Source organism: Rhipicephalus sanguineus, unplaced genomic scaffold (assembly GCF_013339695.2).
Source record: "Rhipicephalus sanguineus isolate Rsan-2018 unplaced genomic scaffold, BIME_Rsan_1.4 Seq755, whole genome shotgun sequence".
NCBI lineage: Eukaryota > Metazoa > Arthropoda > Arachnida > Ixodida > Ixodidae > Rhipicephalus > Rhipicephalus sanguineus.
Window position 1 is genome coordinate 16,556 of NW_023615916.1, and position 23,446 is coordinate 40,001.

General features: G+C 43.8%; 2 protein-coding genes across 2 annotated transcripts; both read left to right on the forward strand.

Moving 5' to 3' along the window:
- The first annotated feature begins 507 nt into the window (after positions 1-507).
- Positions 508-11,634, forward strand: LOC119378271 (U3 small nucleolar RNA-interacting protein 2). The gene is made up of 13 exons (XM_037647457.2): positions 508-773; positions 921-1,036; positions 1,122-1,189; positions 1,276-1,317; positions 1,447-1,573; positions 1,634-1,755; positions 3,332-3,424; positions 3,809-3,909; positions 4,716-4,850; positions 5,542-5,604; positions 6,664-6,797; positions 11,131-11,210; positions 11,456-11,634. Exons 1-13 carry the CDS (start codon positions 508-510, stop codon positions 11,603-11,605), a joined length of 1,497 nt encoding a protein of 498 aa, XP_037503385.1. The 3' UTR covers positions 11,606-11,634.
- A 4,063-nt stretch (positions 11,635-15,697) lies between these two features.
- LOC119378267 (complex I assembly factor ACAD9, mitochondrial-like) lies at positions 15,698-23,235 on the forward strand. The gene is made up of 4 exons (XM_037647454.2): positions 15,698-16,075; positions 21,765-21,858; positions 21,931-22,032; positions 23,114-23,235. Exons 1-4 carry the CDS (start codon positions 15,860-15,862, stop codon positions 23,230-23,232), a joined length of 531 nt encoding a protein of 176 aa, XP_037503382.1. The 5' UTR covers positions 15,698-15,859; the 3' UTR covers positions 23,233-23,235.
- Positions 23,236-23,446: the final 211 nt, after the last annotated feature.

A 23,446-nucleotide genomic window follows, 5' to 3' on the forward strand; every position in this document is an offset into this window, starting at 1 on the left:
CGTTTGCCGCGTGAATTTCACAAAGTGTTGCTTGTGTGGCTGCTAAGTGGTCTTGCTAGAGCATAGTAACCATGCACTTCGAAAAGAACAAGCCCAGCGCGCTACTGAAGGCGCCACTGCTTCAAAATTAGAAAAAAGCCTTGGGTCTTCAGTGTCGTCACAGTAACATAGCGAGAGCTCCATAAGCAAAATAGACACTGCATTGCAGGCAAAATTACCCTAACCTCGTTTCCCAATTCCACAATACATGCACTTCCGCACTAATTTGCATGTCTATATGCGCTCTGAGAGGGGAACCACCGTTAGGTTGTTGAAGCCACGTCTAAAACAGCCGCCAAAGCTATCAGCATCATTACTTTGGCGGCTTGCGCGTTGGCTTAGCTTGGCTGACGCCCAGCCAGTTGTTTGTCTCAAACTGCAGCTCGATGCAAAGCACGTGGATGCGTTGTCTGCTGCTGTTGTAGAGTCAAACTGCTGCTGTAGTAAGGTGATATAATAACCTCAGTAATGTCGTTCTTCATAAGGAAAGCAGGAGGGGCAAGTCGACCTCAGGCACGCTTGAAAAATGGAAAGGTGAGTGGCTTAGACGAGCTTGAGTCTTTTGACAACCGAGCAGAGCGTGGTGTGAAGTTCTTTGTGATCAGGTGTTTTTTTCTCTCTCACCAGAAACGCGTTGGAAGTTCGGCGAAAGCTAGCCACACCAACAAAAAGAGCAAAGTAGTCTCCAAGGGCAGGCATGTGGATGAAATTGTGTCGAGTGAATCGGAAGCAGAGTGAGTGAAGGTTGTTTTTACACCACGAGGAATGGGGCACTTCACATGTGTACCCGGTGACGGGTGTACAGCTAGAATGAAATCTTTCGAATCTTGGTTGTCTTGCTTGTGCTTTGTCTTACCTGAGACCTGATTGTATTTTGCTAGAAACGACGTTGTTCTCGGCCGTCATCACGCCTCGGAGGACGAAGAAGAGCTCGAAACGGAGCAAGAGAAAAAGCTAAGGCTCGCGAAGAAGTACCTCGCCGAAATTGAGAGGCAGGGTAAGGCGGTCACGCTTTATTTCGGTCTTTCGTGCGATAATTTCAGTGACGGGAGTGTTGCAAATTATGACCTTTGTTCCCCCAGAGAAAGAGAAGCTTGATGCCCAAGAAGTCGACCGTGCTGTCGTTTCTCATCGACTGCGTACCGACTTGGTAAGCGGCCCTCGTGTAAAGGTTTCACCGCTTTCAGGGGAAATTTCCTCGTCGTTTTCATTTATTACTTTGCTTTTCTTTAACAGCTAGAGCAAAGCGGACAGCTTCACAAAAAGGTCGCAGAAAAGGTAAGTGCGAAAGCTTTGTACCACCCAGCTTAAATTTTGCAATTGCAACCTGGTAGCATGAAAAGTCCGTGCTAAGCATAAACCTCGCAAACATGTTTCATGTTCGGGCATTTCTTTATTTGCTTATAGGTTCAAGGTGTGGACAAAGACCGGATTTTGATCCTTAAAGGCCACAAGCTGTCTGTGACATGTGTGACAGTGTCGCAGGACGGCCAACACATTTTCAGTGGCGCTAAGGACTGTACCATAATGAAATGTAAGTGTCCATTGCGAGTCTTGTGTGGTCGTTCTAAGTCTTTGTTTGCTTTAAACACAGGGTGTGCAAAAACGGGCAAGAAGCTCTTCACCGTACCGGGTGCCAAGAAAAATGACGATGCGAAGTTGGGGCACGGAGGCCACGTCCTGGCCATTTCCATCACTTCAGATGGCATGTACCTGGTCAGTCAACATTAAGCAACTTTATTTGACAAATTTAACGGCGTGCAAAACTGAATACTGCCATTTTAGGATTGATTATTTTTTACATGTGAACCGATCTTTGCCTGTGGGAATGACCACAACTGTTCGTGATGGGTTTATACCCCTGTCACATGGCAAATCTAATGTCATTTACAACAAATGACATTAGGTGAACTTTATGTCATTTTACCTGCTTGCTGTCACACGACGAAAACAAATGTCATTTTAAAATGATGACCATGACCTTAGCCCTCCTGAGCCGTGACGTTGGGAGAAATAAAAATCTCTTAAAACTTGCATCTCACATGCGTGTATTTTCGAAAATAATTTTCTCTAAAAAGCTGCACAAAGAATATAAACGCAGCCATTTTACACAACTTGCCACAGCTGTGCGACACAAACGAACTCAAGCCAAGAACCAATCGAAAACCAACATGGCCGACGATATGACCGGGCGTTGGTACAGTGAATGAACTAAAGCGTGGGAGCACGACTGACACTCCGGCTGCAGAAATGAGACGGCGGCAGCTAATTCGTGTAGTCACCACCTTGATCGCCAAAACACGTGCAATCGGACGGTCAACACCCGCGATACGGGCAACAACAAGAGAGCACAAATGAAACATGGCCGACGTCCAGCCGCTGTAGTTGAGAGTAGCTTTCTTTTAGAAACTTTCGCGCGTGCTGTTACGTCATCAAACCAGTAGTAAGTTAATCTAGTAAAGAATAAGATATTTACGAATTACAAAAGTTACGCATACATAAGTCAACAGTTATCTCCCTAAAAGGTCCCCTGGCGTAGAGACTATGCATTCGGTCCGAAATCGAATGCGAATGTGTTTCGGGAACTCATTCGACAGGAAATGTCATTTTCATCGAACGGCATTAGTTTCCCAGTGTGACAGCAAACAAATGACATCACAAACGGATGACATTAGATTTGCCGTGTGACAGGGGTATTACTTTGTATTGGGGCCATTCACTGAGCGTTAACCAAACAACTCAATACTCGTGCATTTTGCAGAATCAGTGCCTTTTTTGAATCAGTCATTCTTTGCTCTTGCTGTTATTATTTGCTGCCGTGTCTGCACAAGATTGCTTTCCTACGTACACATACAATACCTGTGACGAAGTGTAGATTAACTTCTCTATATGTTATAAATGCTCTCTTCAAAGCACACAAGACAACTTGAAATATTTAATGAAAACCTTTTTGAAGCTCCCTTAATTTGGACTGTTCTTGTGGTACACGTGTTATAACATGAGCAGTTGAAATGTGCACAAGAAATTGAAAACAAAACACCTTTAACGAATAAAAAGCTGAGAACATAGTTTTGTGTTACTATTTATGCGGTCAGCAAAGATTCTTCGGGCCTTGCACAAGTTGAAGTCACACACATATCGGAAACAAAAGAATGCATTCCACTTAGTTCTAGCTTGTTTCTATCCACAATGGTCTATTTGTAGCTCTGTTCTTAAGACTATTTTGAACAGTAGCATGATTTCTTTGAAGGCAACTTGATACGTATTCATCACTGATAAATTTCAACTGCAGGCGAGTGGCTGCCAGCTCAAGGTCATATTTATTTGGAACCCGTCCACAATGCAGCGGCTGCACATATTCCAGGGTCACAGAGGTCCAGTTATGGTATGTAATACAGAAAACACTGAAGTGTGCTATCTAGGACGTTGGCAAGAGTAGTGTATAGGGGTGGTCAAAAGTTCCCAGGCCGCTATCCCATGTAATCCTGTGGTAGCGCGGCCTGGGGACTTTTGACCACCACTGTACTATTTGTTTTCATACTGTAGCTGCTGTACCTTTCCCTTTATCTTTCCCTGCTGTTATTTCATATCATGCTACCAGGAAACTCGTTCTTTTGCTTTCTCATCAGGCTTAATATTGGTGTGCAGTTTTCTCCATTGCTCATCCTTTGTTAAAATGAATGAAAGCAGCTTCCGAATCGGGAAAGCTGGGTTAACTTGGAATCTCTCTAGGGAATAAATGGAGTTGTCGCGTTCTCATTTCACACAGGGTCTTGCTTTCCGAACTGGAAGCCATCAGCTATACAGTTGCTCCGGCGACCGGTCTGTGAAGGTCTGGAACTTGGATGAGATGGCCTACGTTGAGACACTGTAAGTGAATGAAACAGCGCACAAGTTCATTGAAAAGCTGCACGTTTCATTTCAGATTGACATGGAAGGAAATTTGACATAAATTAAAAAACAGCATAGGACGAAACGCACAAGACAGGCATCAAAGTCTAAACTTTTTTTTTTCTTTTACAGTGTTGACACGAAGTTATGTAAAAGATGTGAATGCGTTCGGCTTGAATACAAATGCAATTGATAATGCAAACTTTTTAAACCAGTCTAGAAACATTGTGACATGCCTGGCTGTGAAATTGTTTACTTACTGTGTGCTGCTTCGTTGTTGCACTTTATTCTCCCTGTCAAAGATGAATGTGGCAACTACTAACTAGCCACACCTTGAACATCAGATGCAGTGTAGCTCTAGTTGTGGTAGTCTTGCTCTTGCCCTACTTGCCTCTTCAGTGGATTTGATGCCCTCTTGCTGTGCAAAAGGTCGTGGGTTCAATTCCTGGCCACACAGGCAACAGTTTTGGCAGACACAATGGGGGAAAAAAAACTTGGTGTAGTGCCTAACTTTTGTCCTCTTTCCCTACCGAAGGGAGAAAGGGATAATTATTCTTTTGTCTCCACGTGTAAGGCCTCTCTATAATGTTGTGTAGGGAATGGGGCACTCTATTGGAAGAATTTCATTTGGCACTTTCATACCCTTCTAATGAACAACTGCTCACTGTTCCTAATTTGTTTCAGCATTTGGCATTGCTAGGCATCACATGCATGCTTATAAATGCATCATTGCATGCACAAGAGGTCAAAGGAGTCTTAATTCAGATTCTTTTCTGTTTCCTCAGTTTTGGCCACCAGGACGCAGTCACGGCGATTGACAGCTACACACGTGAGCGTGCTGTCACCGCAGGCAGTCGGGACAACACGTTGCGTGTCTGGAAGATCCCGGAGGAGTCTCAGCTGGTCTACCAGAGCCATAAGTGCGCTCCAGGCTTTCTTTTCTTGCTTTCACATTGGCTACAGTCATCTAATATTTCGTCAGGAGTTTGTTGCTAGCTCAAGCTTGAGCCTTTTTTGCCACCATACATGCTACTAACCTTAAAGCTTCTGGAATGTCAGTTAAGAAAAGATCTATTTTCCATCATTGATAAGGTATCCTTTCTAAAAGTGGAAAGATAAGTGTGTACCGCTGCTCCGACAGTCTGCAGGCGGTACTGCTTTGCTTGACAGTCACACTGGTCCCAAGCTCCAGGTTAATTAGTGAACATGAAAATTTATTTGCTTTTCTCAAATTTCATGCTCCACAACCATGAAGCCTTAGAAGCTCTCTTTCAGGATGCTGTTTCTAGCAGTTTCCTTGATTTGGGATAAGATGAACATGTCTATGAAAATGCTGAAGCCAACTTTACATACAACTTGTCAAGTCACTTTATAACTTTAGCTTGTAAAACAGATACCGCGACATGATGGTTATTCAAAGCATCCATTGCCCTGAATAAACACAAACTTACGCACTGTTCTGCCTAAGCTGTTTGCTAATGGTCAGAGTAACAACTCCATTGCTGGATATTTGCTTTCAGAGTTGCAGTTGCCTGTTTTGCCTTTTTGCATGTTCATGCTGACATTAGTGCAGAGTTCCTGACCACGCAGTTTTCCCTCTTGTGTTTTCAGTTGCTCCGTCGATTGTGCCAAAATGATCAATGAGCAGCACTTTATCTCCGGAGCTGATGATGGGTAAGCGTGTGCTGCCACTTTACGGGCCATATGTGTGTGCATGCTTGCGATAGTTGGCTCAATGAATCTGTTGTAACCTTTTGGCCTGCTGAAAAATACCTAGCAGCTCACTGCAGACTTGTGCATGCGTTAAATATGTACTCTCTTCAAGTTACTTTCACTTATACTCTTCAGAGCACTTCAAGTTAAATACATTTTAGAGTGTCTTGTTCTCGCTGTTTTAAATATACTTGAAAGGAAAATCCGATCCTTTAGGAAGAGAGCACAAGGCCTAGCCACTACATGCACAGTTTCTTTGTTCAACATATACACACTGTAAGTGCATGTACACTCAACTTCACCCAACTTTGCATGTACATAAACTCAACAAGGCCTGCAGAAAAAGAATGGTAACATGAAATTTTATTGTGGGGTCATGGAAACTTGACAAAGGATGCAAAGATGGCAGCACCAGCAATTCTGGCATCTACATGAATGCAAGAACTAGCATTTCTAGCGTATCTCATTCATATGAACCGCAGTAACGCTCTAGAATCGTGTATCACATTGGTGCAACTGAAGATGGTAGTTCCAGCAGGGTCCGGTTGTCTGGCATGGTGCATCTAAATGCTGGCACATCAAACTGGAGTAGAGAGGCTGCTGCATCACTGCTGACCACCAGAATGCAAAAAATCTGAAATAAGGTTCCATTTATTTCGAACGAAGGGGGCAATGTTGCCGCACTGTAATTACTGTGATGCACTTAAAGTGACCAAAGAAATGGAGAACCACATAGAAGGTACTAAAAGACTCGCCCAAGAAAGGAGTTAGACAAAGATGCTACATGCTGGAGAACCATATTGCCATAGCGTCCATGCTTCAGGAATAGGTTGGGCTTTGTTTGTAACGTGACCCACCCGATAAGAACAGTAACCCAAGCTTGACCCTGACGCACAGGCTTTCGAGCCACCCATGGCCTGTGCACACCTTTAGGTTGGCATATCTGGCTTCTTTGAAAAGCTACTTGTGTGCGGAGAAACTGAGAAAATGGGGTTGTAATAAATACCATTTTGCTTGCAGGTCACTCAGCCTTTGGTCTGCTCTGAAGAAGAAGCCAACTTGCATACATCATCAAGCACATGGTTCACAGGATGGGGCTCCACGCTGGATTACCGCTGTAGCCTCACTACGTTGCACAGACCTGATAGCTTCAGGTAGACTGCAGTGTTATATTTTGGAGTGAAGCTTTCTCTGCAAACTGTTATCTAATTTCGCTACTGCATGGCACTGCTTTGTATTTGTGCCAAGCCATATGAAGTTTTTCCTTAGCTTTCTTTTTGCACATTTTTGTTAGTATTTCTCACTCAGTGTAATGCACATATTTGTTCCACTGTAACTTCCTTTTGTAGTCCTTGGTTTAATCATTGGTTGTCTCCAATGCACTTTATGTCATTTTCCAAAAAACTGAACTGGAGTTAGCACAGTTTACCCTTTATAAAATGAACTATCATATAAAGTGGAGTAAAGTTATAATATTTGTTGCTGACATCACCGTGAAATGGATATGTGCTTGTGCATGATTTTGGGTATACAGTCAACGTCCGATTTTTCGGACTCCCTAGGGACCGCGAAATCATCAGAAAAATTGGGCAGTCTGAAAAAACTGAATTCGTGCTTTTTTTTATTCTGCTCAAGCGGTCAAATCGCCACAGCCTCATGAACCATGATCAGCGCCTCTGATACCAGCAAAGCGTGGAATAAATTACGGCCTTCTCGCATGGAGTGTTTGGAAATGATGACGCCGAACACAGACTATGGCAGAAGAGCGGACAACTCGTCCAGCTTTCCCCAATGCGTGAGCACACTTAAACGGTGCGGACACCGATCTCCACCGATACGCAGCATTTGCTGCAGTGTGAAGCCGATCGTTTCTAGTTGTGTGCAGCACATTGCCAACTAAGCTGACGGCGTCACTGTACTGTTGCGGTACCGTACGTACGCATTTGGCATGAAAGGGTTCGTGATGCCCACTCCGTTCCTGACCGCACACGGGCGCAGCAGTGGCGAGCTGGTTTCGTTTGTGAAGGCAACGCGTCTGTGCGGCGCACCTAGTGGTCTCACACGAAGAGGTAGCATGAACGGCAGCGCGTTTGAGTTCTCGCCTATTAAATGCACGCAGTGCGCATGCAACTGCGCTAGGCCACATGCACTGCCGAGCAGTTAACTGAAGATTCTGGTCGTAAGGGTTGTCAACGATTAAGGCGCGTTTGCCACCTGCCAGCATCACGCCTCCGTGTATTTCCACTGCTGATCCGTAAAGACATCGCCGCACGGCGCCGTGATAGCGGCCCCTTTGAATTTCAGATCTGCTTCACCCCATAACACTTAATTGTGGCAAAGCTGACTTTCAAACTCCGCTACTGTCACAAACAGATCGCCTCGCAAAAGCACTGGTTCGAACCTACGAGATGATAGACACAGCAGGGGTGGGGGTTTCAATTAATGCCTTTCAGACCTGCAATTTAGGCAGAAAGTTCAAAAAATCGGACGCGAAAGAGTTGAAACGTTCGTAATTTCAGACGTTCTTATACATTGACGTCTATGGGGCTGGTGATGTTGCCGCAAAGTGTCTGAATTTTCGAGCATGTCCGGAAAATCGGCAGTTGGCTGTAATGAAGTTATTTTTCAGCCATAATGAATTCTACTCTACTTGCATGTCAGTGTGCATTAGCTAGCTTACTGTACATTTCCTGTTACACACTGCTTTGACGTTTTGAATAACCGAAAACATGGGTCAGTAGTTTTAGGAAATGGCTTTGAACTGCTAAAGCAGCCATTTTCATCCCTTAAAGGCCAACTCCGGCGATTTTTTGGCCATGTCAAAGTAATGGTGCTTTTATGTTCCTGAGACGCTCCTGTTACGGGCCCGATAGCAGAAATACTCGGCAAATTGGAGAATAATTTTAAATAAGCAAAAAAGCGCAACACCGAAACCGAAACTCAACCGAGCGTAGTGTCTAGGTATGACGTAGACGTTGTTACGAACGAACCGGAAGTCGTGCAAGGCATGCCGGTCATGCCAGCGCGGAGTATGAAAACTGTGACAGCCGGGACGACCAGCGAAGCGCCGGCCAAACCAACGCTGTCTGTCGCCTTGAGCACAGCAGACGCTCGCTGTAGCGGCCGAAGCGCCGAAGTTAGCGGTGCCCTCGGCTGCGTCACTTCCGCCGCCTTCCCAATACTGACGTCACAGACGCAATGTTGCCAATAATTGTGGGAAGCCAGGAGGGCGCTTGCAGACAATCTTTAAAATTCATTTGCAAACAATCTGCACATGTCTCAAGCCTGTAATTTGGCTTAAATGACGGAAACGTGCAAAGGAACGTACCCAGCGAATTTCATTGAGATCCATCGACCTCGAAAAATCGCCGAAGTTGGCCCTTAAAGGGCCAGTAAATAACCCTGAGTTCTAAAAATTGTTATGGAGATAAATATACGCACTTTTGCTATGTGAACATACTGCCGCAAGAATTTTGCGAGTACGTGCTATAATAAGGAAGTTACAAGGGTTAGAACATCCGTTTCAGCCGGTTTAAAATTTTTGCGCGGCCTCGCCAACCTTCTCCGCCACAGGGAAGGGAAGGCTTAGCCCATCGTCGTGACTCCACCCACTTCGGCTACGTGACATAACGTCGGCAATTGACATCATCGGCGAGCTCGACCAGTCGCAATGCGCTTCCGCTTGCTTCGGCTCCTGTTTGTTAATTGTTTACATTGCCGCACGTGCTCCGTAGCTTGACAGGCAGTTTTCGACTCTTCGGTATTTTTAAGCCTTTGTGACATTTCACAATGCAGTGCTCAGGAATGTGGAAAATGTGATCGCCGCTGTCTACTGCACGAATTTGCGAGCTTGTTTGGGGAGTGTAAAAAAATAATTCGGAGCCTGTTTACTGGCCCTTTAAACTTCTCTTGGTGCTTGCGATATTTCAACAAAACGCATTGTTGTGTTGAAGCTTTTACAGTGAGAGTACACAGTAAGCCATAAGTGTGTAGCATATGCAGCTTTAATATAGAACTAATTGGCAGTGATGCTACCGCTGCGCCAATTGCACCAGACTGCGCCAAAGTGCCCTGGCTGCTACAACCTGCTACATTTCCTCAAAATTTGGCGATTCTAATTCTAAACTAACTACATGAGGTTCCCCCATTGAAAGCGACATCGCGCTGTACGCGGACGTTCTCCATGAGAGTGATGAAAATGGAGACAAAATAGTATCAATATGGTGTTGTCAAGCGGACGAAGGAACTGCGTTTTTTGTTTTTTGTAATCAAAGCATCAACTGTAGGCAACATGGCGTAGCAGCAGAAAAGCGACATGCAGCCATGAAACGGCACATTGATGCTACCAGTCGTCATTGAGACGCTTCAGGTGGGCTGCAGCGGCCAAACACGATCCAGCCGACTTTGGAATTCGGCAGTCCATGGAACGTTTTGCAGTGTGACCGCGTGACAAACGCAGAAACTCTGTTTGTGCTTGGCATGACTCTCAAGGGCATCCCATACTCGTGGGCCGACACAGCAACTGCCTTGTTTCCCAAGTTATTTGGAGGTTCCGAAACAGCGAAGCAGTTTAGTTGTAAGAGGTTCAAGGCATCCTACATAGTTAGTGATGGCCTCGGGCCGTATTTCAAGAAACTTATGCTTGACGAGCTGAACAAGCCGGATGTGGTTTTTTCTGTTAGCATTGACGAGACCCCTCTTCCTGAACAGAGGTGCCAACAACTTGATGTTGTAGTTAGGCATTTCTCCAACAAAATGCGGCGAGTTGTGGAACACCTACAGTCTTTCCGGCTGGGCTCTGCGACTTCGGAAATTTTGGCTAGTGAAGTGCAGAGAGCAATGATGGACCTGCCGCAGAAAAATGTCATTCGCTTTTCTATGGATGGCCCTAATGCAGTGTAAAGCTTCAGAAAAAAGATGCAGGAAGCATACCCTGACATCATAGATTTAGGAGAGTGCTGCTTGCACAAAGTGCACAACTCATTTGCCAGCGGCTTGAGTGCTGTTGTCTCGGATGTCGACGCTGCTGTGGTTGATGTTTATCACTTTTTTAAGACTTCTTCGGCTCAGAATGAATTGTTGAAGGCAGAGCACCTGCTCCAAAAGCTAGTTTTGCTGCTCCAAAACGCAATTTTGCCTGCTCCAAAAGCTGCTCCAAAGTGGCCTAAGCCAGTAGCATCACTGAATTGGCTTCAAGAGCCCAATATTTTTTCTAACGGTGATTCCCAATTCTCTGAACATAAATGTTCCCATTGTATTCACATGTACACCACTCCCTTTATTGGTGATAGGGGTCGTAGGCTCAGTCCCCTGCCATTTTGTGGCACTAGAATCGCAGATTTTTCTTGCATCGGAGAACATTCATGTGCTACGATGACCGGCCATCGCATCAAATCATTGCGCTCTGGATCTTCATTTTTGTGGTGATCAGCCATCACACCACTGCTTTGCATTCAGGTAAAAATTTCTCTCTTTGCTCCCCTCTAGGTTCCTGGAATGGCGAAGTCAAGCTGTGGAGTTCCGGGGATGAATGCAAGAAACTGAAAGAAGTTGCGAGCATACCTGTGGTATGTTGATAAAGTAGAGTGATGGTAATACACGTAAAGCTTAAAATTAGTAGTAATGATATTGTAGCGAAGTGCACATGTTTATGTGCACGTTTACGATTATGGACATGTTTACTATACTGAACCTCTTATGTATACGCAAATGGAAATATTACAACTTCAGATTATTTGCGTAATTTGTTGAGCTTTACTAGATTTTCAAGTTCACTTATTTGCCTGCCATTTGGTCTTCTTTTTTTTTCTAGGAAGGATTTGTGAATGCCCTTGTCTTCAACAGCTCAGGAGACGTCTTGGTAGCAGCAGTGGGTCAGGAACACCGGTTAGGGAGGTGGTGGAAATTGAAAGATGCAAAAAATTGTGTCATAGTCCTCCCCGTCAACCTTAAGGATGTGTAAATGTAATAAATTAAAATAGTGTTGGTTTTATAATGCTACTATTGTTGTTCAGTGTATCTGTGCCCGATATAAGCAACTTTCGTGAGCTGCAGTTAGGGCTTGCTTGAGTTGCTGTCCATAGAGATATATCCGCTTGGGTGACTTCTATGTGCGACTCCAGGTTCCCAAGAAGCTCGACTTTTTCATCATCTGAAAGCAGGGCTGTCTTATCGAACGTCTTTAAACTCTGCAACACAGTGCATCCTTGTTTCTTCTTGTGTCCATGTCTTTTTTGTGCCGCGTTTAATGATGTCCAAGAACCATTGCGAATTAGCCCGTTGATTCTTAAAGGGATGCTAAACGAAATTTTTGCCACCAAGATGTTCTGAAATCGATAGACACAACGTTCATTTCAGTCAGACTAGAAGAAAAAAATTTAATGCGTTATCACAAACTGCCACGTCTAGCGACCACACCATGAACTAGAGCAGGTGACGTTTGGTGAAGTTTTATGCACCGGATGCAGGCACACCAACAATGCCAGCCGTTGCCCATGTCTTCCAACCCGCTTGGCTCCCACTATGGTTCCTAGAACCACTACGAACTGCACTACCTGACTTGCCGCTGGCAGGGACCGAATCTGCGACCTTCAGATCCGGAGGTCACAGGTTTGGTCCCTGCCAGCGGCAAGTTGTCTTTTCGTTCAGTTTACTTTCATCCCATCTATGTATATCACAATTGTTACAATACACTTAAAAACAGTACAATTAACGTCCCCTATATACCTCCCTTTGCTTCATTATCTGCTGGTTTTCATTGAGGTTGTGTCAAACACCTCAATTTTATTTTTGTTATCTTGCAGAAGTTCGAAGCTGCGAGCCAGGCAGTGTGCGATGTTTTGGCCAATACTAATTGTGCGACTGATCGAAAAAAAGATGAAAAATCGCACAGCAGTGAACGTCGGTGGAGCCAAATATTTAACAAGTGGTCTTGTCTGTCATGCCAGCGACCGCCTTCCTTAGCAATATATTGAGGAGTGTTGTTGGTGGTGTTGTTCTTGTTGCTGCTGTTTTGCATGCACATAGTACATGGTGCACTTTTCTCACTCTCCCCCGACATAAGTAGTGGAGGAGGAGAAAAGAAACCAGTTCAAAGGAAGGCAGTTCTGCTTGGGTGAAAACTATTTTTGAAAGTCTCATCCCAGGAAAGCTACAACTACACATGCAAACACTGAAACTTAATGCACTCTGGGTAATCGAATTGTAAACATTTTGGCTGTTCAAGTTTTTTTCAGCTTTTATTTTACATTATCATTGTTTCTTTAAAATTGCATTGTGTAAATGGCATGATAGTAAGGAAAGAGTTAATTTTAGCTCATGATGACAAAATGTACCGTTTCTCTGAGAACTGTGGCTCTGCTTTGTCTAGGTGGCCATTGGTGCTCCTGTGCAAGGAATCTAAGAAGTCGCATGTCACAACAAGCTCCTTGTTCTTGCTCTGTGGTCAATGTACAGTAGCCTGTGTTTTAGCTTATCTTTCCCGATGAAAACCTAGCACTTTCTGCTGTTTTGCATGCACACAGGTTTTGCGGCAGGATTGTACTTTTTGGTTCGTCACGTTTCACTGATACACTCAGGTCGTACTTCTTGTCTGTTTGCTGCAGAAAGTTTCACTGTTGTATGAATAGCTTTAAGAAAGCACATTCTGCCTCCCGCTAGCATCAGAAGGAAACTGGTTGGCTGCACCAGTAAGGTTCCTGGTTCTGCAGCTTGCAGCCACCGCAAACACTTGCAACAGTGTCCCCTTCGCTAATCTTTTCTTGGGAACTACATGCGCTAGACATCATTCCCGTAGTAGCTGACCAACCGGAGCTCCACATTTCTTCCTCGCAGCTTTAGTGCCACAGGAAAAAATTGATGGCAGCTTCAAAGCCTAAAGGAAGAGCGGAGCTGGAGGGCTTTCCTTGTTTCTCATTTTTTCCTTTTAACGCGATAGCGTTAAAGAGCTCGTATCGCAGAAATTCCGCCGTCGGCGTCGGCACCGTTGGTTGTGAGCGAAAAATCATCATCTTGTACGTGACCGAACAATCAAAAAAGCTGCAAATAAAATAAATAATAAAAATGTTGGGTCCGAGTGAGAATCGAACCCAGGACGTCTGCGTGGCAAGCAGGCATTCTACCACACAGCCACGCCTCTGCTTGGAGCTGCACTGAAAGTAACTTTCATGCTTCCCAAAAATACGCGTCCTGCATACAGGACAGGTGTCACAGTATGAGATGTAATATCGCAGTAATATTGCGTGGTACATGCGTACATTGCCATCGGGCGTCACACCATGTCAATATCATAACGACTTGGTGGTTTAAAGACAGCCACCCATTACAGAAGGCACACACATTACTGCGCGTATTCCCTTAAGACCACGTAATGGGTGCATGGCAAATTCGAAAAAGTTTCTCGCGCATAATTGCCCCTGGTTTGCACACACCTTAATGCGCGCATTCTGTTCAACACTTGTAGTGTTCGAAGTGCGCACTATAGGGCAGGATATCGCTATCGCGTTCAACTCTTAAAGGCGAAGCTTAAGCGTACCCCAATCTTTTTTTCTTCTCTTTCTCTCTGTTTCTTTCTCTTTATATCTATTTCTTTCTCTTTCCTGCACTATCTATTTCTTTCTTTCCTTCCTCGCTTTTTTCTCTTTCTGTCTTGCTCTGTTTCTTCTATCTCTTTTTTGTGTGTTTCTATGTCTTTCTGTATTAATTATGTCTTTATTCCCTTTATTTATCTCTATTTTTCTCGCTCTCTTTCTTTACATCGGCTTTCGCTCTCTCTATTTTCTATTAAGTGCAGAGCACCTTATGTGCCCGGGCTGTCGTATGCTGTCATCGCTTGGCGTAACGTAGGCAAAAAACCACGTGTAGCATGGCCGTCTGTAGCATATTGAGCGCGCGCTCGCGCCAAGGACGAGTCTTCTTCCTCTTGTTCTTCGAGCGCCTTGAAGATGATATTAACCCCCGTATTCAGAAACGCTCCTCGACTTGAACTTGACTTGCCACCGCCTTGGGCAGCGCGTTCGAACCGCGTTTGTGCTGCCTTGGCACAGCCTAAAGGCAGCGCGTTCGAAACGCGTTGAAGGCGGTGGCAAGTCAAGTTCAAGTGAAGGGGCGTTTCTGAATACGGGGGTAAGTGCGGAGCACTTCATGGGCCCGGGCTGTCGTATGCTGTCATCGCTTGGCGTAACGTAGGCAAAACCACGTGTAGCATGGCCGTCCGTAGCGTATTGAGCCAACACAGCGCGCGCTCGCGCCAAGGACGAGTCTTCTTCCTCTTGTTCTTCGAGCGCCTTGAAGATATTCAGTGCGGAGCACTTTATAGGCCCGGGCTGTCGTATGCTGTCGTCGCTTGGCGTAACGCAGGCAAAACCACATATAAAAATAGAAAAAAAGAAAGAGGAAGTAAGTGAGAAGCAGAGAGAGATAAAGGAAGGGAAGAAAATAGGAAGAAAAATAGAAATAAGGAGAGAAGAAAAAAACTGGAAAAGAGAAAGAAAGCTGCCCAGCTCCGCACTTCCTTCAGGCTTGGCCCCACTAGTGCGAAGCTGTTTTAATATTTTCTTTCTATCTTTCTCTCTCTCTTTTTCACGTGCTCCAGTCCGCCAAGCAGAGCAGAGTTTTCGTTTAACGATCACACCTGCTGTACTCGGGATAGGGACTTGCCACACCTGTGTAGTTATGCACGACGGAGCACAAATTATCGATACCTTAAGCATCTTCACTGTTAAAAACGTAGCCTCCGGGAAACCGTACAAGCCAGATTCGCGAAAACATCGTTCAGTTCCACTTGATAACGATATCGCGAACGTTGGAACCGAGTGTTCATACAAAACGTGTACATGTAAACGAGGTTTGTTTCGAACTTCGCGCCGTTGTTGTACGTACCATCATGTGCGTAGCGCCTTTCACAAACTAGAAAAAACTGCGCTAGAAACAAACGTAACAAGCTACTTCGAACGGTGGTGGTGTGAAAATTGATTGGCGTATGCATGGTTTGCGTATGATTGCACATAACGGGATACGGGACACTGCGTAGGTGGCGCTGAAATCAAAACCAATTTTTGTATGATCTCCATCTCCCATTGCGTCGTGTTCTGTCGTGCCCTGTGCCCTCCGGACGGCTCGCGCAAGTGTTTTGGAAGCGTGCGTGTTAAAGTATTGCGCATTATGTTCGTGTAAGCTTCGGGGGTCATTTGGACACCGAGAAAGCCAACGCTGAAGTATGTCTCTGCTTCTGAAACACACCCTGAAGCGTTGTAGGACGTTTTCGCCGAGCCGGAACGATGTCGTGCTTCTCCTGCGGCGTTTCGTTTCGGAAACAGCTCCTGGGCCGCACATGGGAGTGCCGGTGGTCGAAGAGCGTCCCCTCGATCTGTCCCAGGGAAAAGTCAAGCGAGAACCTTTCGTCAAGAATATGTTTATAGGGAAGATGGAAAGGGTGAGTGCTTCTCTTCCTGCGTAGAAGTTATGGAAGCGCGCGCGCCGTGATGCGAAAAGGTCGCGCTCGCTCGGCAGGCTACGCACTCGAGGCAGTATTCACATATTTCATCAAATGCAGCCGCAATACTGTGTACTATTTTGAGGCGTTCTTTATTGAATCCTGACAGAAAACGTGTTTTCGGCAGCTCCGCATATTGATGCAGTGATGCAATCAATGAACACCGCCGATCGTGATCTTGTTTTCCTCCTACGCGATGGAGGGCTTTCCTGCATCGTAACTTTGCAAGTAAGATTTCGCCAGTGCCGCTCGACCTGTAGTAGGAAAAAGGAAAGGGGCAGAACGGGTGCCCATAGAGCACCCGCTTCCAAAGGGATGAGAGGCGGAGGCTGATAGCTAGGCGGATGTGGAGGATAAACAGAGATAAGTGATGTACCGAATAGCCTTGTAGAGTGCAAGGAAAGTGCGCATGCTGTCAGTCTAACTATTTATATCGTGTTCACGTATCTACAGTGGACTTAGTGGGCTGGTCGCAAAGATGGTCCACAGGTACCACCCGATTCGTATAATCAAATCGTGGAATATTGTTCTCCAAGTCAATCACAACCAGAATGCAATATGTCGCAACCATGCCGCAATCGGACAGATATGGCTAGCAACAGCAGCGATAATCGGGGAGGATAAAAAAGGCAGCGTTCGCAGTTCCTTTGAAATGCATTTTCAGCGCTTTGGAGAAAAAGGAAAAATTCACAGCGACACAAGAGAACGCACGCATTGAACTGATTTTTACTCCTGAAGAGTACACCCAAAGGGTTCTTAAAAATTAAATCCTGGAGAGGAAGCTCTTGAAACTTTTTAGCAGCAGACGTGAAGCCAGCATTTGCTCTTGCTTAATTACCTAAAAAATGTAGCCTTCTCATGTGATGCCCCATCAGAGATGAAGTGCTTTTGTTCTGCTAACGTAAATGCTAGGTTAATTATAAAATTGAGAGACAGCTGTCCCCAATGAAAGTAATTTATCCAGATGAGTATTCGTAACTTGATCTCTAATAAAATTTGCGAGTGCTTTGAGAGAGACATGTTGAACAATATCTGTCTGAAACAATTACACGTCTTAAACTCGTAGGGCTTGTGAGGGAAACGTTACCTTTGCTTCCCTTTAAGCTAACATTCTGTCGTGCCTGTAGTAACATGGTGGAGATCTGGCTTCACTTCCAGGATGTAATCTCCACTCTAGTATATTTTTCTAACCTTTTTGCATACTTGCACATGTCATGTGGTGGCAGGCTAATTACCCAGAATCATGGCTCGTGCACGAAACCATTTGTCACGGATGTATATTGCACAAGTTTTTGACGCATTTGGTTGCGCTCTTTCATTGCAGTGAGATAGAGGAAGTGCAAATACATTTATCAGGCTTTTTTTGATGTTGTAGGCATCCTGACTCAATTTGCATTTTTGTATTTTGCACTTTCTCATATCAGTTCAGTACAGGTGTACTGAGAAATAAAGCTGCGCACTGGCATGTCACTTACAGTGCGTTGTATGCGAAGGGACCAGATTCTGCTGACCTGTATACAAAGGATTGGACCTGCAGATTATTTGTGCATGTACGGGCACAGGTTGGGCTGCAGCGGCGAAATATTTTCCATGTGTAGCAATCGGTTGACGACCAGTGTTCTTCCTGTCCTGTTGGCTTTTCTTCTCATTCTGAATATTTTATTTTTCTTCTGAAGCATTAAAAATTCATCACTTAACCAGAAATTCAACCAACCCAGCTCAAGCAAAACTGCTAGCCGGCCTAGTTGGAACGAATTCATTGTAGTACTTGCGCGAAAACAAACGGGGTTGTGCTCTTTCATTTTCATCCCGGATCAGTTGTTAGATTGCGCTAGTCCATGTGTCTCCTTTCTTCGTCCCCATTTGTTTTCGCGCAAGTACTACAATCAACCCAGCTCAATGTCATAGATATGGGCAAATGCTGAGTTTAAGCTGCACAATTATGCTGGTCTTTTGCAAGCTCTCGTGAGGTTATCATCTGCAAATGGCATCCTGCCATCATTCTTGTTAGCTTTGAAAGATATTGCTACCACCTACTGTAGGGTTATTAGCCAAGAATTATAGATGGTCCACAATGTATGAAAGCAAAATTATAGCATTACTGAAAAGTTGTGACAAAATTGAACTTACGTTTTGCTATGTCGAGAGTAACTGCAAGATGAAAATTAATTGGGGAGCATTTCCTCGCGCTTTGTATATGTGTTTTTTTTTTGTTTTGTTCAGTTCTCTATTATTGTTTTGTTTCATTTAAGACAGTTTGTGAGTGCTGTTGACGTATAAATTTTTGTATACCTAATGGGCATGGTGCATCACTCAAGATCTGGTAACTACCCTGTGAGAGCATACGTCTAACCACTGTACTTTAAAGGTTACTAAGCTGAAACAAAGTTAGCTGTTTACTGCTAAGAACTATAATGCTAAGCAAAAGATGACTGGACCAAGTGACAAAGGCGCCTTCATTTGTCACTTTGTCCGCCCTTTTGCTTAACACTGCGGTACCAGTCGGTAATCTTAACATACCAACAAACCCAGTATGCCACACTTTTGAAGTTAGCTGGTTTTATGTTTTTACATAATTTTATCTAGAGCCACTCTGAAATCCTCTAAAACAAGTTGTTATTGACTTTACAAAAATTCACTTCACTGGAGGGCACAGTGTGATACTATGAGCGAGTCACAGTAATTTGCCTGTACCTTACCAACCTTCCTCTAGGTTATGATATTGTGCAGTAACTTTGAACGGGAAATAACTTCTCAGTGAAGGTGTGCTGTGTGGCTGCAGGCTGCTAGGAAAAGCAGTCAGCTTCATAGCACTGAGCATTTAATTTTGTGCTACAGATGTTTCTGTACATTTCTTTTGGGGGTCACGGTTATTCAACCTTTAATATAGATCCGGAAAAACGATGATAGTAAAAGAAAAATAATGAAGAGGACTGACTGAAACAAAAAAAGAAAAAGGATATGATGGAAATCGAGTGTGTGACATGTTACAGGAAATAGGTTGTTGAACTCTACTACGTGTGCATAGTTTGCACAGATGCTTGCCCCATTTTCATCCCGTTTTGTGACAGTGTGATAAGCTGAGAAAATGAAATGGCTATAGGATCTTTGTCATTGTGCCTGACAAAGCTGTATCATAACAAGATTTAACTGTTATCTTTGTGGGAAAAATTCAAAGAAAAAAAAATATTATTGTTATGCTATGGGCCCCGCATTTATGTACAACTGATATGACAGTTCAGGATCATGACAGTTCAGGATCCTACCCCTCAGCCACTTTGCCAGTGCTACAGCAGCGGAGAGTACTGATACTGGAGAAATTCAATTGCACCAGCATCTGCCATAATTGGCTAATGCTCTCTCAAAACCTGTGAACTAGATAGAGCTGGCTTCCGCAACCTTTTTGTTGTTCTAGTACGTCACCTTCTCAGTTTCAGAGGCAGTTCTGAATTAAGTTTTCGTTGTGTAATTACTAATTGCACCATGCTACTGAAACACAAAAAAAATGCAAAGAAAACACATACATGAACAGGATAAGTGCACTTGTCCTGTTTGTGAGTGTGTTTTCTTGTAACTAACTACCATCAGCATTAATCAGAACAGATAATAATGCCAAGGAAAGTATAGGGGGTGTTATTTCGTGTAATTAGGATATAAATGTGAAGAAAGAAAGTGGATGAAAAGATAACTTGCCGCTGGCAGGGACCGAACCTGCGACCTTCAAATAACGAGTCCGATGCTCTACCACTGAGCTACGGCAGCGGTCATCCTCTCGTCCACTTTTTAGGGTATATATGTGCATTTAAACCTACGAGTGTTAGTCAGCGCTGATCGCAGCCATGGTGGCGAGCGTGGAACACTCTTGTTCTGCCTGTTGGCATCACGTAACACCCCCTATACTTTCCTTGGCATTATTGTCTGTTAGTTCTGATTAATATTGTGTCTAGCAAAGAAAACAGAGCCGTTAAATGTCACCTTCTTTCCTAACGTCAGCATTGGCTCTTCTATCACTTGTAATAACAGTGACTGAGTGCATCTTCTTCATTGTTCATCTTCTAATGCTTACTTAATGGCACTGATATTATCTTGCTTTCTTCAAGGATAGCCTGGCACATAATATAATGGTACTAGCCAAAATTTCAGTTGGCGAGAATTCTAACGAAACCAGTAGCGAGTAAATTACAGGTTGTTTTAGTGGAGAACAGGGCCTGTGTGCACATAGACAGCAGGAGGGGAAGAAAACCGTCTTTCCACCTCACCACTGGGAGACACAACTTCTAAAAACGTGTATGGCTCATGCTTTTATTACCCTTCAAAAACTTATTGCCTGCTCACACCTGCGAATGTTCACTCCACTGAACATTTCAAAGAGTAGTCTAAGGCTTATTGCACGTTGAGCATTACAGATAAAACAAGCTTTTTTTATACCTTTACACATTGCTGCAAGTGAGCGACATCGCATTAGAAAAAATAAAAGTTTGGGATGCAGCTCAACGTTCTATCATTCTGAGCAACATCGAATGCTTAACATCTGCTGAAACCCAGCTGCATCCTGGAACACAGGCTATCAGAGTTAAGATTTTAGGAGAGGCTGAACTTATTCCAGATGCACCTTAGTACTGCAGCTGTTGGATAACAGACAGTAAGTTTGGAAAGAGAGAGTGGCAGTTCCTGGACGACACAGAATTATGAACTTATATATGTGTATACCTTCTGTATACTAAATAACTGTAATATTGCCCAATTTTTAATAAGAAAATTCTGATTCTGATGTATTTCTTATGCCCCATGTGTCTTGCTGCAAATCCTTTCCTCCACCTCCCCCCCCGCCCCCCCAAAGAAAGGCCTGCTTAGCTTGTTGTCAGTGAAATTCAATGGTGTCTAGCTCTTTATTCATTAATATTCATAATACACCCACACAAATAAATAGATTGCAAGAAAGGGCTTAGTGAAACAAACGTGCGACGAAAAGATAATGGAAAACAGGGGGCATAACGGTAATGGCAACAATGACAAAAAGAAACAAGCTAGAAACATCTCTTTCAAACAAAATGATTGAATACTAAGACGTTACCAGACCTTTGTGATATGTACACACAAAAAAAGAAGCCACCATTTTTAAAGCTGACCTTTTGTATAAGATCTTGAAACTTTGTTGCACCAGTTTCCATGGTTAAGTTTTATGGGGTCCACAAGTGTTGAAGATTGGGCGAGTTGGTTCGTCGTACTTGAACTGGTATAGCGCATTACGGGGAAGAAGAAACGGCCGAGCAGACCGCTTCTTGCTCATTGCTCATTGCTCATTGCCACATTGCTCAGTGGCAATGACGCGAGTTGAGTTTGTTGTTGACGTGTAGTGTAATTATAGCGCTGAGATGGGCAGGTGTTGTTTTCTTTTGTTCCTGTCTTAGCGCTGTCAATTATAACGCTACATAATGGCAGCTTTGTTTAGTTTTGAGGATCATGGTACAGGAAGACACCTGACAGCTGGACAAGCAGCTACATCAAACACCGATGTGTTGTTGTAAAGTTCGCGAAGACGTGATAAAACAATTGGCCTGCAGCATAATGTTGATGTTTAAGCATAGGGTTCAGCTCTGTGACATGGTCCTCAATTTTGAACTTGCAGGCCATGCTAGCGTACCCAGAGGTGCTAACAAACGAGAAGCTTGAGGAGCTCGAAGCTATGGTAGAGGCCATCCGGAGGTTCTACGATGAGAATGGTGAGCTCCATTCTTTCATGTGCGTAGCCAGGCCTAATATTCCTGACCAAAACCAAAACTCTGCTCTTTCAGTGGACACTGCCAAAATAGACAGGGAAAAGAACATACCGAAGGAAATTCTGGATGGCTTAAAGGCTCTAGGACTGTTTGGATTACAAGTTCCAACAGAATATGGTAAGGTGCAGCATCTTGCTTTTAGGAATTGTATCATGTTTACCTCATTGTTGACTTCTTTTAATCCAGGTAGGCCAGGTTCACCATACTTTTCAACAAGAAAAAAAAGCTAGGCAGAATGTACCAGCATTCATCTGAATATTTTGCGTGTACTAATATCATTTGTGCAAGTAAATAAAGTTTACGTCATATCCCACATGACAGCTATGACAGCTTTTGCATGGAAGCAAAGACACTGCATGTTTATTCTTAGTGGATAGGACATATTTCCACAATATTTGCACATTAATAGCATACATTTGTCAGCTAGATGCTAAAATATACACATAGTGACTACTGCATTCCGCCACCTATGTGGGAGGCGTTAAAATAAAACCAAACTGTGTTGGCCACACACCTCGATGTCAAGAATACTTGTATGTTTAGATTTCAGTGCATGCTAAAAAAACTGCAGTCAGTGAAAGCTAAAGAACTCCACTAGTATGTCTTCAAAGATGCAGCACAGCTTTGAGACTTTGTAACCCAACACAACAGTTACTGCCACTCGAAGCTGGCAACAGGCTTCGAGAAATGTGTTCCACTTGCTGTTGTTATGTATATAGATTATTTTAGGACAAGAATATGTATGGCACAGTGTTTCAGCATCATATGGACAATGCTCAGACTTGTTCATGTTTCAAAAGACATTAGTGGTAGCAGCGTATTGTTATGATAACCAGAGTTGGTTTATTAGGAGTATCATTATGAGCATATTGTTTAATAATGCATGTGTGTTTATTTTGGGCTTTGTAGGCTTACCTCATTTTTAATCAATTCATGTACTTGATGTTATGTGCGATTTGTGTTTACATACAGTGGTAGACTCCTGAAGCTAATGTGTGCTCTTACTTGTCACTTGCATGTTGAAAAATATTGCAAGCCCATGCTGTTGGCACCGATATTTTTGAATGGCCCAAATAATTACGTATCTGTCGATCAATGCCTTTTTAAGCTTTCTGCACTTTTCAGATTCCAGTAACACATTTTCAGTCCAGAATTGCTGTATATTTCACCGATTGCTGATGTTTTGCCATTTTTCTAGGTGGCCTTGGCCTGACAGCTACAGAATATGCAAGGATATGTGAAGTCACTGGAAAAGATGCATCCTTGGGTGTCACTCTGGCTGCACACAATTCTATTGGCATTAAGGTCTGTGAATAGCTTTTCCTCTGCTTTGGTCATTGTGGTAACTTTTGTCTGCTGGGAATTGGAAAAGATGTACTAACAGCCAAAGATGCAACACATTTGTTGCAGCATACCCCTTAAACATCCGTAAGGTGTCTATTGTAAATACTAATGCAAGATTCTTTGAAAACGCTGTTTATTGTCCAAGGAACACACTGCAACGTCAAAAGTTTCCTATTATGACGCTAAA